This window comes from Lactuca sativa, chromosome 3 (genome assembly GCF_002870075.4).
Source record: "Lactuca sativa cultivar Salinas chromosome 3, Lsat_Salinas_v11, whole genome shotgun sequence".
NCBI lineage: Eukaryota > Viridiplantae > Streptophyta > Magnoliopsida > Asterales > Asteraceae > Lactuca > Lactuca sativa.
In genome coordinates this window covers 317,515,720-317,532,743 of record NC_056625.2, presented here as the reverse complement: position 1 = coordinate 317,532,743, position 17,024 = coordinate 317,515,720, and the positions used below count along the sequence as shown (strand labels likewise).

At 36.7% G+C, this 17,024-nt stretch overlaps 1 protein-coding gene across 1 annotated transcript; it reads right to left on the bottom strand.

The window, feature by feature from the left end:
- Nucleotides 1-13,173: 13,173 nt before the first annotated feature.
- LOC111902920 (uncharacterized) lies at nucleotides 13,174-14,789 on the bottom strand. The gene is made up of 5 exons (XM_023898730.2): nucleotides 14,497-14,789; nucleotides 14,024-14,130; nucleotides 13,682-13,877; nucleotides 13,587-13,606; nucleotides 13,174-13,442 (listed from the first exon to the last, which is right to left on the bottom strand). The coding sequence occupies exons 2-5, from the start codon at nucleotides 14,119-14,121 to the stop codon at nucleotides 13,412-13,414; spliced, it is 345 nt and encodes a 114-aa protein (XP_023754498.1). The 5' UTR covers nucleotides 14,122-14,130; nucleotides 14,497-14,789; the 3' UTR covers nucleotides 13,174-13,411.
- Between the last annotated feature and the right edge of the window lie 2,235 nt (nucleotides 14,790-17,024).

Sequence of the window (17,024 nt, the reverse complement as noted above, 5' to 3'; positions counted from 1 at the left end):
TAAGTTACCATCGAGGTAACACAGAATCATACTTCTACAATTTCTAGATCAATGAGTCAGTTCATTCATGAGTCAATACTTACTACTATGAGAACATATACAACTATACTAGAAAAGAACATATACAACTATACTAGAAGAAGAACATATACAACTATACTAGGAAGATAACATATACAACGATACTAGAACAAGTAACATTACATTACATATACATGAATACGTTAACAATTGTGATCCACTGTATCGAAACATGCCTTAAATGTCATGGCCCGAGTTGTAGCCAGAATTCTCTTGGAGGGAGAGCGTGAGTTTGCGTATAGATCTATACTGGATTGACTATCCTACACCTTGCTGCTAGCTACAGCCAGACCTGCAGGTCTACGGGTGCCAAACGTCATTCCGTCTTACGACCATTCGTATGTCGTTGTTATCGGTCAATAGTATGGTGCAATTAAATCACATGATACCTTAATATAAATCCGGTTTAAGGTAGTTAGTACAACAGTAGTTCCTATATTACAAAACTACAATACTATAGTAATTTACCCTTTATATACATTTAGTGATTATTTCACTTAAACAATGATGTACAAACTATATTTTGATAATGATAGTTACACTTGGAAAAATTACACACTTGTACGATAAACTAACGTACAAAACAGTTACGCCTTGGTAGAAGGCTACTTTTAATAGAAAATATAGGTTTTTCTGAGAGATTTAAACTTTTACAAACACGTACAAACATTCACATACTTTTATCACCAATGTTTACAAACTATTGTTTAAAACTATGTTCAAACGTTTTGATACAAACACCGACACTAAAATACTAATGAACTCACCAGCTTAATGCTGATAAACTCTTTCAAAATAACTTGTATTCTCAGGTCATCAGTAGACAGGTACCGATGCCAGCTTTTGAGAAGATGGAGCGCATCCAAGACTCATCTTATTATTTTGATTTACTTTATTTTTGGTGTCTATAACCGTAAAGAACACACTTGTATTAAAATTATATATTTAATGCAATGGATGATGTTGTTTGCTTGTTTACTTTTACTGTGTTGTGATACTTTACATGACATCCTTCGCCCCAGAACGTTTCCGCCGTTCTTGGTTTTGGGGTGTGACAGATTGGTATCAGAACATTGTTTATAGTGAATTGAGTATATCAACCCATAAAAGATATACTAAACTATAAACCCATTTGGGATTAAAACACTCTGACCAAGAGTCTATACTTTAAATATTAAAATATTTAATTAAGTATACTAGTCTACATTCATACCAAAATCAGTGTCATAATGACAAGAACAAAAGTATTACGATTGTTGAATATCACAAGTGAGCTCGGGGATGTATGGTTAATCCTGGGAATGGCATAGCCTGATCAACTATGCTGGTCCGAGGAGTGATTAGCATATGCCCTAGAATGGTTGTGATATGTTAACAAGTCTAAAAACTTACCAACAATACCACAAGGAGAACAGTAGAACCTAAACTTAAAATACTATAGGTGTATTTTGTACTACTACTAGCTACATATATACTAGATTCTTATACCTCTCTTCTCGCGTAGATCTAAATGGCTGGATTCCATCATGGCGACCCGTACTTTCCAAATGAAGGCAACGCAGGATGGCTCGAAGCAGAGTCCGATGATGAGCACCAAATTCTGTTGGATGATCATCAAGCAGAAGGCTTTTCTGATGGATCTGACTCTGAGCCTGAAGTCAACAACCTACTGTTAGTAGGTAAAGCTCCGAACAACAACCCTCGACCAGCTTTTCCAGGTCCAACTCCCATGTGGGTAAATAATCTGAATCGCTGGAGTGACGAACAGAGTCAACCCTTACCTTACTTTGGGGACCGAAGATTTTACAACCTCAGCGAAGATGGCTCTGCGGATCGATCTCTACCCGTCATCATCCGCAGAATAGCCTGTAATGATGAACAAGGTCGAGCAGTCATCGACCGAGTCATGGAGATTGATGCCATTTCTGGTGTCAACACAGTCCACATCCGCCGTCTCGAAGAAGAAATGGAAAGGACCAGGAGAACCAATGAGACCCTGCAGCAACAACTGACTGCCTCTCAAGCAGAAGTCATAGAACTTCGAGCTTGTCAAAGGGCTCATGAATGGCACCTTCAAGAAGTGGTCTGTCAAGTGGGAGACCTCAGGGTCCGCCCGAGGAATTCTCATTGCCGTTAGAAGATGTCTAGTACATCTTTATCTTTTGGGTTAAGGATTAGCCTTTAGTATCTATGCTCTAAGTAGCACTTGTCTGTAAAATATTCCTAACTTTCAGTACTCTAACTAGGAATCTAGGAACTGTCAAACTTTTTGTATGGTATGATGTAAGGCCTACTGTTAGGTCGATTTTCCTTGAACTCATTACATCAGTAATACCAGTATTATTGACAACTACCTACTTTGTGGGAAAAATCTGTACACTTGTGTTTTCCTACTAATCTTCCTTGTTGTGATCTCAAACACTCATTCAACTGTTGGGCTATGATTAGTTAGTCCATGTGTCACTCTCACCTCTTTTGCAATTGATTCTTACCATTGCGTTTATCTTTATAAACTTATAGCTGAAAGATGCCTCCTCGCAAATCTCCCAGGAATAATCCTGCACCTCCACCTCCTCCTCCGGTCATCGATACTGCAACCCTGAATGCTGCCGTAGTTGCAGCAGTGGCAACTACCATGGCACAATATCACTCTACTGATGCCAGTAGAGGTGGAACCCCTGTTAACTCAATTCCTGTTGAAACCCCTGTGCGCTCGGGAGAGTGCTCCTACAAGGATTTCACTAACTGTAAGCCGATGTCCTTCCATGGCACCGGCGGAGTCATTGCCCTCTCGCAATAGTTCAAGAAGACTGAATCAGTCTTCGAAATCTGTTCATGCCCTGCTGCGAGCAAAGTCAAATATGCCGCATGCACCTTTGAAGGAAAGGCCCTGACGTGGTGGAACGGCCACGTTAAAGCGCTGACTCTCGTAGTGGCAAATGATATGGGCTGGGAAACCATGAGGGACTTCATGATTGAGGAATACTGCCTAAAAGGCGAAATCCAGAAATTGGAGCAGGAGCTTTGGAGCCTAACCATGAAGGGCACCAACGTAGTCGCATATACCGCCAGATTCAGCGAACTGGTGGCCCTATGCCCCAATATGGTTCCCACTGAAGGGAAAAAGATCAAAAGGTACATATAAGGGCTAGCGCCTCCGTATCAGGGGAATGTCCTATCATCAAACCCCGCTACCTTCGACAGTGCCAAGCGACTGGCACAACGACTCATTAACCATGGAGTCAAAACCCTTGCAACAACAACAACCCTAGCCATCCCGGAACCCTCCAAACCCACTGGCACTAAGCGGAAGTTCTGGGAGGAGAAGAAGAAGCAGCGAGCTGCCAAAAAGCAGCAAATTGTGGCAGTACATGCCGTAACAACCCCTGCTGCTGCTGCTCCGGTGGGGCAGTATGCTGGAAATTTGCCTAAGTGCGGCAAATGCAATTACCACCACAACGGCCCCTGCCATGAAATGCAGTGCTCTAACTGCAACAGGAAAGGACACACTGTCCGTTTCTGTAAATCCCCGGCGAGGCCGATCACCCAAGTCCCCGGCTCTGGAGCGAGCCCGACCTACTATGGATGTGGCGAAACAGGCCACTATAAGAGGGATTGCCCCAAAGCAAAGAATGCGGTGGAGCAGGAAGGGTACTAGCTATAGCCCACGGGGAAGCAGTTACTGACCCGACAGTGGTGACTGGTACGTTCCTCCTCGATAACTTCTATGCATGCATTCTGTTCGATAGTGGAGCGGAGCGAAGCTTCGTGAACCATAAATTTGCTCGCATGCTTAAGCAACAACCACACACACTTAAAGAACAATTCACAGTAGAAATGGCTAATGGAAAAACAGAAAGTACAAATGGCATATACTTAGGAAGTACCCTAACTTTAGATAACCATTCATTTCCAATTGACCTTATGCCGGTCTCGATCAAAAGCTTCGACGTTATCATCGGCATGGATTGGTTGAGTCTTCATTGCGCCGACATCATGTGCTACGAGAAAGCAGTCCGTCTAAACCTCCCGTCTAATGAAACTCTTATCGTCTACAGCGACAAACCCGGTGCGAGTCTTCGTATTATATCAAGTATTCAAGCATAGAAGTATCTACGTAAAGAATACCACGCATTCCTCGCTCACGTCGTCGATATGAGCCTTGAAACGAAAGAACTAAAGAACATTCCAGTAGTGAGCGACTTTCCCGACATCTTCCCAGAAGAGCTACCTGGATTACCTCCGCAACGACAGGTCGAGTTCAGAATCGACTTAGTCCCAGGAGCTACCCCAGTAGCCAAGTCGCCATACCGGTTGGCTCCAGCAGAGATGCAGGAACTATCCGGTCAACTTAACGAACTGCTCAGCAAGGGCTTTATAAGACCAAGTTTCTTGCCTTGGGGAGCACCGGTCTTGTTCGTTAAGAAGAAAGACGGATCATTCCATATGTGTATCGACTACAGAGAACTCAACAAACTGACGGTCAAGAATCGTTACCCTCTGCGTCGCATAGACGATCTATTTGACCAATTGCAAGGGGCGAACTACTTTTCCAAAATTGATCTAAGATCCGGATATCACCAGTTACGAGTGCTAGAGGAGGATGTTCCAAAGACAGCCTTCCGAACTCGTTACGGACACTACGAGTTCGTGGTGATGCCGTTTGGACTGACCAATGCGCCCGTGGTTTTCATGGATCTGATGAATAGAGTATGCCGACCTTACTTGGATCAATTCGTCATTGTCTTCATAGATGACATCCTGATCTACTCCCGAAGTAAGGAAGAGCATGGCGATCACCTGCGACAGGTGCTAGGAACTTTATGAACGGAGAAGCTCTATGCGAAGTTCTCTAAATGCGAATTTTGGATCCGAAGAGTCGAATTCTTAGGACACGTGGTAAGCGAAGAAGGAATCCACGTGGACCCATCCAAAATTAAGGCCATTGAGAACTGGTCAGCATCGAAGACGCCTACAGAAATTCATCAATTTCTAGGTCTCGCTGGCTACTACCGCAGGTTCATACAGAACTTCTCCCGAATTGCAAAACCTCTTACAACACTGACCCAGAAAGGCGTGACCTTTGACTGGGAAGAGAAACAGGAGAGAGCGTTCCAAACGCTCAAACGAGCCTTGTGCACCGCGCCAGTACTATCCCTCCCCGAAGGGATAGAAGACTTCATAGTCTATTGCGATGCATCGAATCAAGGGATCGGGTGTGTTCTGATGCAGCGAGGTAAGGTCATCGCCTATGCCTCGAGACAGATGAAGACACATGAGGTCAACTACACGACCCACGATCTTGAACTAGGAGCAGTGGTGTTTGCTCTGAATATCTGGAGACATTACTTGTACGGAACGAAAAGCACTATCTTTATTGACCACAAGAGTTTACAACACATATTCGATCAGAAGGAGCTCAACATGAGACAACGACGGTGGGTCGAGCTACTCAGTGACTACGAATGCAAAATTCGTTATCATCCGGGTAAAGCCAATGTAGTAGCTGACGCCCTAAGTCGGAAAGAATATTCTGGTCGAAGAGTCAAATCTTTGACTATAACTATCCATTCACATTTGTCCACACAAATTAAGGCTGCACAACTCGATGCTTTGAAGCCTGAAAACGTGGCAGGTGAATCTCTGAGAGGAATGGATAAGAACTTAGAAGTTAAGGGTGGCGGAGCTTACTATTTCATGGACCGGATCTGGACACCGAAACACAGTGGTTTCCGAGACTTGGTCATGACCGAGGCGCACAACACTCGGTATTCGGTCCACCCAGTTTCAGATAAGATGTATCTGGATCTTAAAAAGCTATACTGGTGGCCTAATATGAAAGCAGAGATTGCTACCTTCGTAAGTAAATGCCTTACTTGCGCAAATGTTAAGGTCGAATACCAGAAGCCCTCCAGCTTACTACAACAACCAGAAATTCCAGAATGGAAGTGGAAGCGGATCACTATGGATTTCATAACCAAGTTACCCAAGACAACGGGTGGACTGGATACCATATGGGTCATCGTCGATAGATTGACCAAGTCTGCACACTTCCTGCCTATCAAAGAAACTGACAAGATGGAGAAACTTACAAGAACTTACATTAGGGAGATTGTAAGACTACACGGTGTTCCCTTATCTATTATCTCAGACAGAGATAGTAGATTCACTTCAAGGTTTTGGCAGTCGTTACAAAGTTCCCTAGGAACTAGGCTGGATATGAGTACGACCTACCATCCACAAACCGACGGGCAAAGTGAGAGAACCATTCAAACACTGGAAGATATGTTGAGAGCCTGTGTGATTGACTTTGGAAAGGCATGGGATACTCATTTACCCCTTGTCGAGTTTTCCTACAATAACAGTTATCACACGAGCATCAAGGCTGCTCCATACGAAGCCCTCTACAGCCGAAAGTGCAGATCCCCTCTGTGCTGGGCTGAAGTGGGGGATACCCAATTAGCTAGGGGACAAACTTATGACAGTACTCTCACCGGCCCATAAATCATTCGGGAAACGACAGAGAAGATCGTTCAGATCCGTGAACGATTGAAAGCCTCTAGAGACCGACAAAAGAGCTACGCTAATAAGCGAAGGAAACCTTTGTAATTCCAGGTGGGAGACCGAGTCCTTCTCAAAGTCTCACCTTGGAAGGGCTTGATACGCTTCGGTAAGCGTGGAAAGCTTAATCCAAGATACATAGGGCCCTTCGAGATTCTCGCAAGAATCGGCCCTGTAGCATACAAACTCAATCTACCCAACGAACTTCGTAATGTATATTCTACATTCCACGTATCTAACTTGAAAAAGTTTCTGTCCGACGAGACTCTTGTAATCCCACTCGACGAGATCGAGATCAATGAGAGCCTCAATTTCGTGGAAGAACCAGTAGAAGTCATGGACCGAGAAGTCAAGCAGACAAAGCAAAGCCGTATCCCGATTGTGAAGGTTCGCTGGAACGCCAAGCGAGGACCGGAATTCACTTGGGAGTGTGAGGATCAGATGAAACTGAAATACCCTCATCTCTTTGCTTAGTTATTTGTAACTACTTTATTTGTTTAGACTTTAATTTCGGGACGAAATTCGCTTAACAGGGGGATGATGTGACAACCCGAAATTTTTATTTGGTCAAACCCTAAAAGTCAACCACTTCATATCATAAATTAATATCATTATTTCTCATTTTTAAGAAATATAAAGTTCGTTTGATTATTTTAATATTATTTTTAAACGAATGGGTGAAAGAAAGTGTCGTCTCGGGTTTTGATTTTTGAAAACCGCAAACACTTCCCGTATTAGAAACACCCGACCAAACTTTTATGTTTTGGGTTTAGGAATCACCCAAAAACCGTAAACTCATGCCTATGTATGAGTTTACTCCCCAAGAAACTAGTCATTGTGTTTACTCCCCAAATAGTCAAAAGAGTAAACTCCAAAAACTCTCTCAACTATCATCCAACATTTAATTCCAAATCTTCGATCTTGTAAGTGTTCTAACCATTTCAAGTTAGTAAAACACTTAATCTAGTGTTTGTGCATCTATTCATCCATTCATTTCCGGTTTTTGTTTAGATTTTCCAAAACACCAAGAACACACACTAAGTGTTCTTGGCCTTTTGTGCACATCAGTTCTCGTTATGTTGCAAGACATTAATAACAAATATGTGAAGTCTTCAAGAGATTAAGAAGCCTTCAAAGTTTACCATAAGACAAAAATTATCATCTTCATCTACAAAACAGAACACAACAAATCTCAAACCTAGAACTAATATGATAAACCCTAAATCGAAACCGATGCAGGCGATTGTGGGAATTTAGAAACGAAAAATAATCAAAATTGATAAAGGCTTGAAAAGATGCTTTACCTGGGGATCTTGTAGAGCTCAACTTCGACGCCGTCTTTGTTTTTAGTTGGATGTAGAAGAAACGCAACTTCATAAGGTTAGAGCGGAATGACGAACCCCTAACCATCGCACCACCTTCTTCGACCGCCTCCGACTTGAAATTCAGCTATGTTTTTGAAGTTTGATTTCATCTATGTTGCTAATCAAGTTCGTTAGTGATGTTGAGGTGGGGTCGATGAATGGGAGGAGCAGTCGGAGCAAGTAGAAAACTGGAGCAAGTAGAAAACTGGAGAAGAAACAAATACGTACCCTAGAAATAGAAATCGGGAGAAAAGCAACCTGTTTGTCCGTCGCCCTTTCTTTCACCTCGACAAATCAAAAGCCGAGAATTGAAAATAAAGAAGAAGAATCTGGAGATGAATGGAGTCGGTGAGCAAAATCAGGGAGCAGACAAAGCCCATCCAAACGCCGGTACTTCCGACGACGACCAATTTGAATACTAGAGGACGACGAAGGACCGTCTTAACGGGTCCGCTTGGAGGAAGCGGACATCATATAGATAAACGACAACAGAAATTAAAAAAAACAAACCAATAAGAGCAGAAAACCGGAAAAATATGAAGGACGTAGTCGAAAATTTACCTTACAGAGAGAAAGAGGGATGTCAATGAAAGAAACCAGGGAGCAGAAAGAAGGAGAAACGGAGAAGAAAGAAGTCTAGCAAAGAAAGAGAAGTATCGATTAATTGACACGTAGAACCGAAATTACCATTGAAGCATCAAGTGTAAGCCACGTTGAAAGCGGTGGAAAGATGTTACAAAACAAAATTTGAGGGACCATAGATGGATAGAATTTCAACACTTTACTGTTGAAATTCATCACATCTTTAATATATATATATATATATATATATATATATATATATATATATGAATAACTAGATTATAACCCGCATTAAACGCGGGGAACATAAATTAAATACATATTACATTAATAGGTGGAAGAAGAAGGAGAACAAGAATAAGAACAAAGTAATATACAAGAAATTGTAGAAGAAGAAGGAGAACAGGGCAAAGAAAGAACATAGAAAAAAGAATTATAGAATAAGACCGTTGAAGAAGAACACTGTAAATCATACAATTCAATCCAAAATCGTAAGAAGAACAACTTCAATATAATCGTATATATAAGTTGTTTTTCGATAAAGAAATCATTATCTTCCAAAAAAAATGGGATCCTAAAATATCATCTTGGAGATTTTCGTTTATTCATCTGGAAAAAATAATATCGTTTATATTGAATCAAAATTTCAAATTAATTGACTTGCTTAATTTATGAGTTTTAAATTCAAACCGTTATTTCAAATTGATTTATTTTACGTGTGATATATCAGGAGATAAATTATAAAAAATATTGACTTTATTTTTGACTCTTAAATATTTTGCTAATTTAATAGGATTAGATTAGATTTTATAGGTTAATGACCAAATTGTTGATATGCTTATTTAATGAGTTAAAAAACAGAATTAAATAAAAACTAAACGGGTTTGAATTTTGAAGCCAAAAGCTATAAAACAATGGAGTTTAATTAGGAACAATATTAATTAGAGAAACTAATATATCGTATTTAAATAGAATGATATGTTGTAATTGATAATGTAATTATTGAATTTAAAAATTCTATAATTAAATGTAATTGTGTTTGAATTTTATTTGAAAAAGATGATGTCAGCAATCTAATCTAACGGTAGAAAACATATGATTGAAATGCAATCAATGGTCCTGATTGTTTCATTGTTGAATTAAGTTGTCTCTTTTAATAATATTTAGATATGTTTGTAGTATTCTTCGTAAAAGAATGTTTTCTGTTCGATGTTAATTTTTTTTTTTCCAATTCAACAATGATTGTATTATCAACAGTGAAGTTTAAGATTGCATAACCATCAATTTTGTTATTCAAACTATAATGTGAAATTTGAATTTGAATACCAACTTTTTATCGAAAAGTACATTCAAAGCAAATGGATAAATCTTCATATTCCCCTACAAAAAAAATTTTTAAAAAAAATTGGTTATAAAATTAGATAGACAAAAGGTAAAAAAAATTAGTTTTATATAAATTAAATTAATATCGATAACCTCATTAAACTTTTGAAGCAAGTCTTGTGTGGTTTTTTCCAGAAGTTTCTTCGTGTTACGATCAAATAACGTAAGTAACACCACACCGGTAAAGTCTTGTACTTGAATGTTGATTTTGAAACTAAAGCCATTGATATAAACAAATGCAGTAATATAAAATTAAACAATTTAACTAAAGAGTATAATAATATGTATAAAAGAATTTTTGAAAAACTTAGAACAAGATATATGTATTTGTTCATGCAAGTTGAAGTGTAACAATAAAAAACTTCATCATCTTGCTTTTGGTCCGTTCCACGAGTTTTGTCATCATACGTTAAAACGACTTTTATGACTTTGTCTGGACAAACATAGGTCAACATATTAAAAAAATGAAGATGAAGGATATAATTTTGTTTCTATAACTAAATGATTGAAGCTAATATACTTAAAGTAGATTGATTAATTTTTTTCATGATCTCTCAACAGGAATACAGTAATAACAAGTAATAAGAACAAAGTAAATACAATAAATTGTAGAAGAAGAAGGAGAACAAGGTAAAAAAAGAACCTAGAAAAAAGAGTTATAGAATAAGACCGTTGAAGAAGAACATTGTAAATCATACGACTCAATCTAAAATCGTAAGAATAACAACTTCAATGTAAGCGTGTGTGTGTGTATATATATATATATATATATATATAGAGGTTGTTTTTCAATAAAGAAATCATTATCTTCCAAAAAAATAGGAACCTAAAATATTATCTTGAAGATTTTCGGTTATTCATCTGGAAAAAAATTATACTTTTATATTGAATCAAAATTTCAAATTAATTGTCTTGCTTAATTAATGATTTTTAAATTCAAAAACATGATCTCAAATTGATTTATTTTACGTGGGATATACCGGGAGATAAATTATAAATAATATTGACTTTATAGGTTAATGACCAAATTATTGATATATTTATTTAATCAGTTTTAAAAAAAAGAATTAAATAAAAACTAAACGGGTTTGAATTTTGAAGCCACAAACTATAAATAAAGGAGTTAAATTAGGAACAATATTAATTAGAGAAACTAATATCTCGTATATAAATAGAATAATATGTTGTAATTGATAATATAATTATTGAATTTAAAGATTCTATAATTATTAAAGATTCTATAATTAAATATAATTGTGTTTGAATTTTATTTGGAAAAGATGATGTCAAGAATCTAATCTAATGATGGAAAATATAAGATTGAAATCCAATCAATGGTCCTGATTACTTCATTTGATTCTCTTTTAATAATATTTAGAGATTGTATGCTTAAAAGATCAAATGAAGTGTAAGAATTTTATTAATCTTATTGTAATATTAATAACCTTCCAAAGGAAGTTTTTTTAAGAAAATATTATCAATAATAAATATCATGATTTTTAGATTTTTACCATATAATTTCAGATACTAATACTAACTATTATATACCTACGATTTTTATCGTATAAATGATTTTATCATATACACTTTACATTTAGTATAAGTTATTTAACTATTAGATAATAATATATTAGATGAGTTATAAATGATTTCGTATTGGTTTAAAAAATAATTAATTATAGGAAATGATTTAAGTTAGAACATGCCCAACCATTAACTCTCCATTAACTCCAATTCTAAATTTTTTTATTAGCCAACTAGTTTATAACCCGTAAGAACCACGATTATAAAATTAATTAAATTTTTATATTAAAAAATCAAAATTACTAATCAATTATTTTAAATAAATTATTACTTAAGATATATTTTTTTAGTTATATAGAATTATAATTGTTGTTTTAAACAAATATGTGAAGTTATATTACCTTATAATTTGTATTGATTTTATTTTATTTTTTAATTTAATGTTATCAATTTAATATAATTAGAATGAAAAATTTTAAAATTTAAAATTTAAAATGGAGAATCAATTATTAATTAATTTAATGTAATTAGAGTGGAAAATTTAAATTTGAAATTTGAAATTGATAATTAATAATTTGACAAGTGGTATGATATGTTACATATAGTTATTAATGAGAAATTCTAATAGTATGACACTTGTTAATAGAAGAATAAACATATTCATTTATTAGAATAGAAAGATTAGGTTAGGACCCATATAATATACGGGTTGATTAAAAGAAAATGTTAAATATAAAGAAGTAATGGAAAGTTTATTTGTATTTAAAATTTGAAATAGTAGAAATTATGAGAAAAAATTAAAAATAAATAAACATGCATAAAATAAATAAATTAAAATTACGTGTTTAATTGTCAGACCTGTGTACTAAACAGTTTAATTATAACAAAATATTAACTACGAAGGTTTAACCTGTAATTTATTAGAAACTGAAATTGAGAACTGAAATTTTAAAATTGAAATTTAAATTTTAAAATTTAAAATTAATATAGTTATTTATGGTATATTACTGAATTTGAAAAATGAACAATAAAATAAATGACAAGTGACAAGTGGAATATATATATATATATATATATATATATATATATATATATATATATATATATATATATATATATATATATATATATATATATATATATATATATATATATATATATATATATATAAACTACAAATTAACATTTGAAAAATTGAAGAAAAAAAAATGATATGTAGCAAAATTATTTTTATTTATTAGAAAGAATCATATTTCATTAGCTTTATCAAATAAAAATATATTAACATAAATCATCAACCTGTCATGACTAACATATTATTAAATTAATTAAAAAAAATGGTCAACAGTAAGATTTTGTTTGATAAAATAATGAGTGTATTATTTTTTTTAAAATAAAAAACTTGGAAATATGGTTAACGTTTGTTGATGTTCTAGAAGCTCTAAATAATTGTGATAACAAATGATCACTCTATTTGAAATTACAAACATAAACATTTAAATACATTACAATCTGGTAACTAGAATTGTCTCTTAATTTTCTTTTTGTTTAGTTTTCGTATGCCAAATTCCGAACCAATCTATGAGTCTTCATAAAAAACATTTTACAAATTCGATTATTCAAAAGTTTAAATTTATTCATAAGATCCTATGTTGAGGATAACAGTACAAGTCACATATGAATATTATAAATCCAAATCAATTCCATTAAGACATCAATGTACTTCCAGTGATAATAACAAGAAATTAATTAAATCTTGATCCTAGAACCATATATAATGTTTCAAAAACTATGAAATTAAAAGTTTTAACAATTAAAAGCTATAAAATAAAAACCCTTCAATCTGAGCTCCAACACCTCTTCTTTATGTAAACTCCAGAAAACCAGCTTGCTTCTTGTATTTCAAGTGGGATTGTTTAGAAGATATGCACGATATCATAAGCAAATCTTTTTTCACGTTAAGGTAATTCATAAATGGTGTGAATTAGAATAACTAAACAAAAAAAATCAACAACTATTTTGCTATTTCCTGCAATTTACCCAACAAATATGTAAAAAATTGAAGAAGAATGAGCGAATATACAAGGATACGTCCAGAACAGCACGAATGACTGCAGAAAGAGAAATTGATGGCTAATTAGGATATGAAATATGGATTGTATTGAATGAAAGATTTGAGAAATTACCAAAAGGCCCCCTAGGAAACCATCAAGCAGAATCCTATTCCAGGTGTCGAAATATGAATGGATTGAAAAACCTGCCTTGGCTGTTAAACAAACAGATGTAATAGCCATGACAAGACAATAAATCACAAATCCCATGAGCCCATTCACTCCCAAAATTCCAGCAATCACTCCACCAATGATGGACATGAATGTTCGACTGCATCAACATTTTCATTTTTCAAACAGCAACCATTACATTTTATAACTTATAGTAGTATATTATTATTGTTTAGATCTATCAATTGATTAGGGTTACAAGTTACAACAATCTACTTTAGATCAAAGTATGCAAAGAAATCTGACCTGTAGTATATCACCTTCATGTTGCTTTGCATATTCTCAATATTGAAAGTGGGTATTTCGTTCTCACTAGATTTCTTTCCAGATACGCTTGAATCCATAGTCACCACCTTTTGTAATTTTCATGAAAATAAAAAGATGTATTCAGTAAATTCAGATTCTTTTTTGATTTTTGAGGCTCAAAATAATCAGATTTGGTGAAGCACACAATCGAAACTTATCTTTAATTTCGATAAAATGGTTATCTGATTATCCAGATTCAGATTTCACACACAGACAGGTAAAGGGAAGAGTCAATTGTGCATGAATTCATCTTCCAAAACCAATCGAAACTTATCTTCTAGCTACTATTTACTTAAATCAGATCGAAGTTACATAAGACCTAATAAATCCTAAAAATCCATGTCGATTTTGAAGTAATTCAATTTAACAGACATTAAAGCTACAAGGATCTAAAATTCAGTATCAGTATCTACCTGTTGTCGATATAAATAGCAGAATTTAGGAGGAGGCGTAGAATCGGAATGCCGCAGTGATTGGTGCTTACGAAGAAGGGTTTACCCGTCACTTTGTTAATCCCTCCGAGATTTCTTTAGATCATTCAGGTTAATCTACAAGCCTAAAAAATTTATCACGTGACGCACGTGCTAAGGGAAGTAGGAAAAAGGAAAAGACGTGAGCCCTACCGCCGTCCTATAGGGATCGAATCTATGTACTAATTATTCCGCAACAAATTGGTATTAGGCCGGGAGAGTGGGTGTCGAGCGAAGCATGCCCAGCTCCACCCCCATCATCTTCTGTCTCTCTCATCGACATTCTATTGCGAGAAAAGGCATGTGTCAGCCACCCCAATTCCCTCCGCGTTTCTTTGCCATTTCAGCATTTTCTTTGCCAATCACATTTTTTTTAACTAACAAATATAATCTATTCTTAATCAAACACACATAATTTCATATATTTTCATAACGAAATTTAAACCATCGGCTTCAAAGAGAAAAGACAATTTATAATGCCGTTAGACTAGAAGCCATTTATTATCACATTCTTGTCGACCTGTTTTTACATCCACTCCCCCAGACCTTAGAATGTGAAAGAAGGATTTTTTTTTATCAACGGTGCTTTGTTGGCTCATTCAAGAATAGTAGGACAACTACAATTTTCGGTTTCATAACATTCACATTGTTCGTATTTTAAATTTGTTTGCCAAGAAGAATGAAGTCGATGTAAATGAGGGGTTGTTATCTGTGTGCTTCTTGATCACATTTTCCAAGAATAATGAAGTCGATGTAAAAGATATCGCTCGTAGTTGTTATATGTTTTTCTCTCAGACGTGGGCGACTACCCCGAGCCCCCAAGTGCCAAAGGGTCTCCATTTTATATTTGTTATAATCATTACATAATAGCAGCCCATTGATATAAAACCCTGTTAGACAAGTTCTTCAAAGCCCAATAATGTGATGCGCTGATCCAAAAGAGGAAGCGTGGGAGGGAGTACCCGGCGTGCGTCTGACTTCCAAGGTGACTAAGGGGTCATTTGATAAGGTATCTAACTTAGACCCTGTTGATATAGTGAGGATAACTCACCTCGAAACTGCCGGCTGAAAGGATAAGATCCCGTTGCTCCAAGCTCCGACACGAACTCCTCCACTGAACACCAACACACTCAACTCAATAAATACCCTTAATTACCAAAATACCCCTGAAAGACAACTGGTCAACCTTTGGACAAGGTCAAAGTCAACCCCTGACTGACTCTACTCGCCGAGTCAACCCGATGACTCGTCGAGTCCCCATACTCAGAACTTCCCTCAATCCGCGACCTAACTCGCCGAGTCACCCCGAGACTCGTCGAGTCCAACAACTCTGAGTCCACTTGCCCACAACTCACCGAGTCATCCCTTGACTCGCCGATTCTCGACTCAACCTGAAAATATTGGGACTCTTCGACCAAACTCGCCGAGTCCAAGAACAGACTCGCCGAGTCTCAGGCTATCTTCATCCTACTCGCCGAGTTGTTCATACAACTCGCCGAGTTCCAGGCCATCTTCATCCAACTCGCCGAGTTGTTCTTCCAACTCGTCGAGTTCCAGCTCATCTTCAAGCAACTCGTCGAGTCCACCCATGTGACTCGCCGAGTACCACCGGTCTGAATCCATACAGAAGCACTCTAGGCCATGCAATTGATCCAAAACATAGATCTAGCCTCCTACAACCCATCCATCACATAAAGTGGCAAACTTTACGTGAATCCAAGGAGATCTAGGCCTTTAACACTTTAGGGCTAGGGTTTGGAACATGATAGCTTCACTACACACTTGAACACAGGGACTTTCAGGCATTCCAACCCTTCTCCATTCCAGATCTGAGGTAGCAACCTCAGATCTAACCTCTAAACTCCAAACACCAAAAGATATGCTCCCCACAAACCCTAAAATGATGAATCCATAAGAGTAACAGCCCAAGGAAGAGATATTACCTTAAAAGAACACCCCAACTGCAATGGAACTCGAATCCAAGCAAAGCCCGTTGCTCCAAGCCTCTTCTTCTTCAAGATTTCTTCAACAACCACCTCTCCAAGCTCCAAATCACTGAACAATGGGGGTTTCTCCATGAATTTAGGGTTTTTGGGACTCAAGGGGGGGGGGGTGATAAGGAGGCTGGGGAGGAAACATAATGTTCCTTATATAGGGCTCAACTTCCGGATTTAGGGTTTTCTCCATTCAGCGCCTACTCGCTGAGTCCACTACACTGACACGCCGAGTCGGCCACTTAACACGCGACCAAGTCGCGACTCTACTCACCGAGTTCACCCATGGACTCGCCGAGTCTATCTTTCCCATATTTACCCTTTTAGCCCTTCAACTCTACTCTTGCTAATCCGGGATGTTACAATTCTCCCCCACTTACATTAGGCTTCGTCCTCGAAGCCTGCAACAACTCAACTCCTAGAAATACTCCTGCCATGCACCACCTGGCATTAATCCAACCAGGTTTCTCAAAACAC

Coding starts and splice junctions, on each gene's coding strand:
- LOC111902920 (XM_023898730.2), bottom strand. CDS start 14,121: ATGGATTCAAGCGTATCTGGAAAGAAATCTAGTGAGAACGAAATACCC. Junction 13,878..14,023: donor ATGAAGGTGATATACTACAG/GTCAGATTTCTT, acceptor ATGTTGATGCAG/TCGAACATTCATGTCCATCA. Junction 13,607..13,681: donor GTTTCCTAGGGGGCCTTTTG/GTAATTTCTCAA, acceptor CTCTTTCTGCAG/TCATTCGTGCTGTTCTGGAC.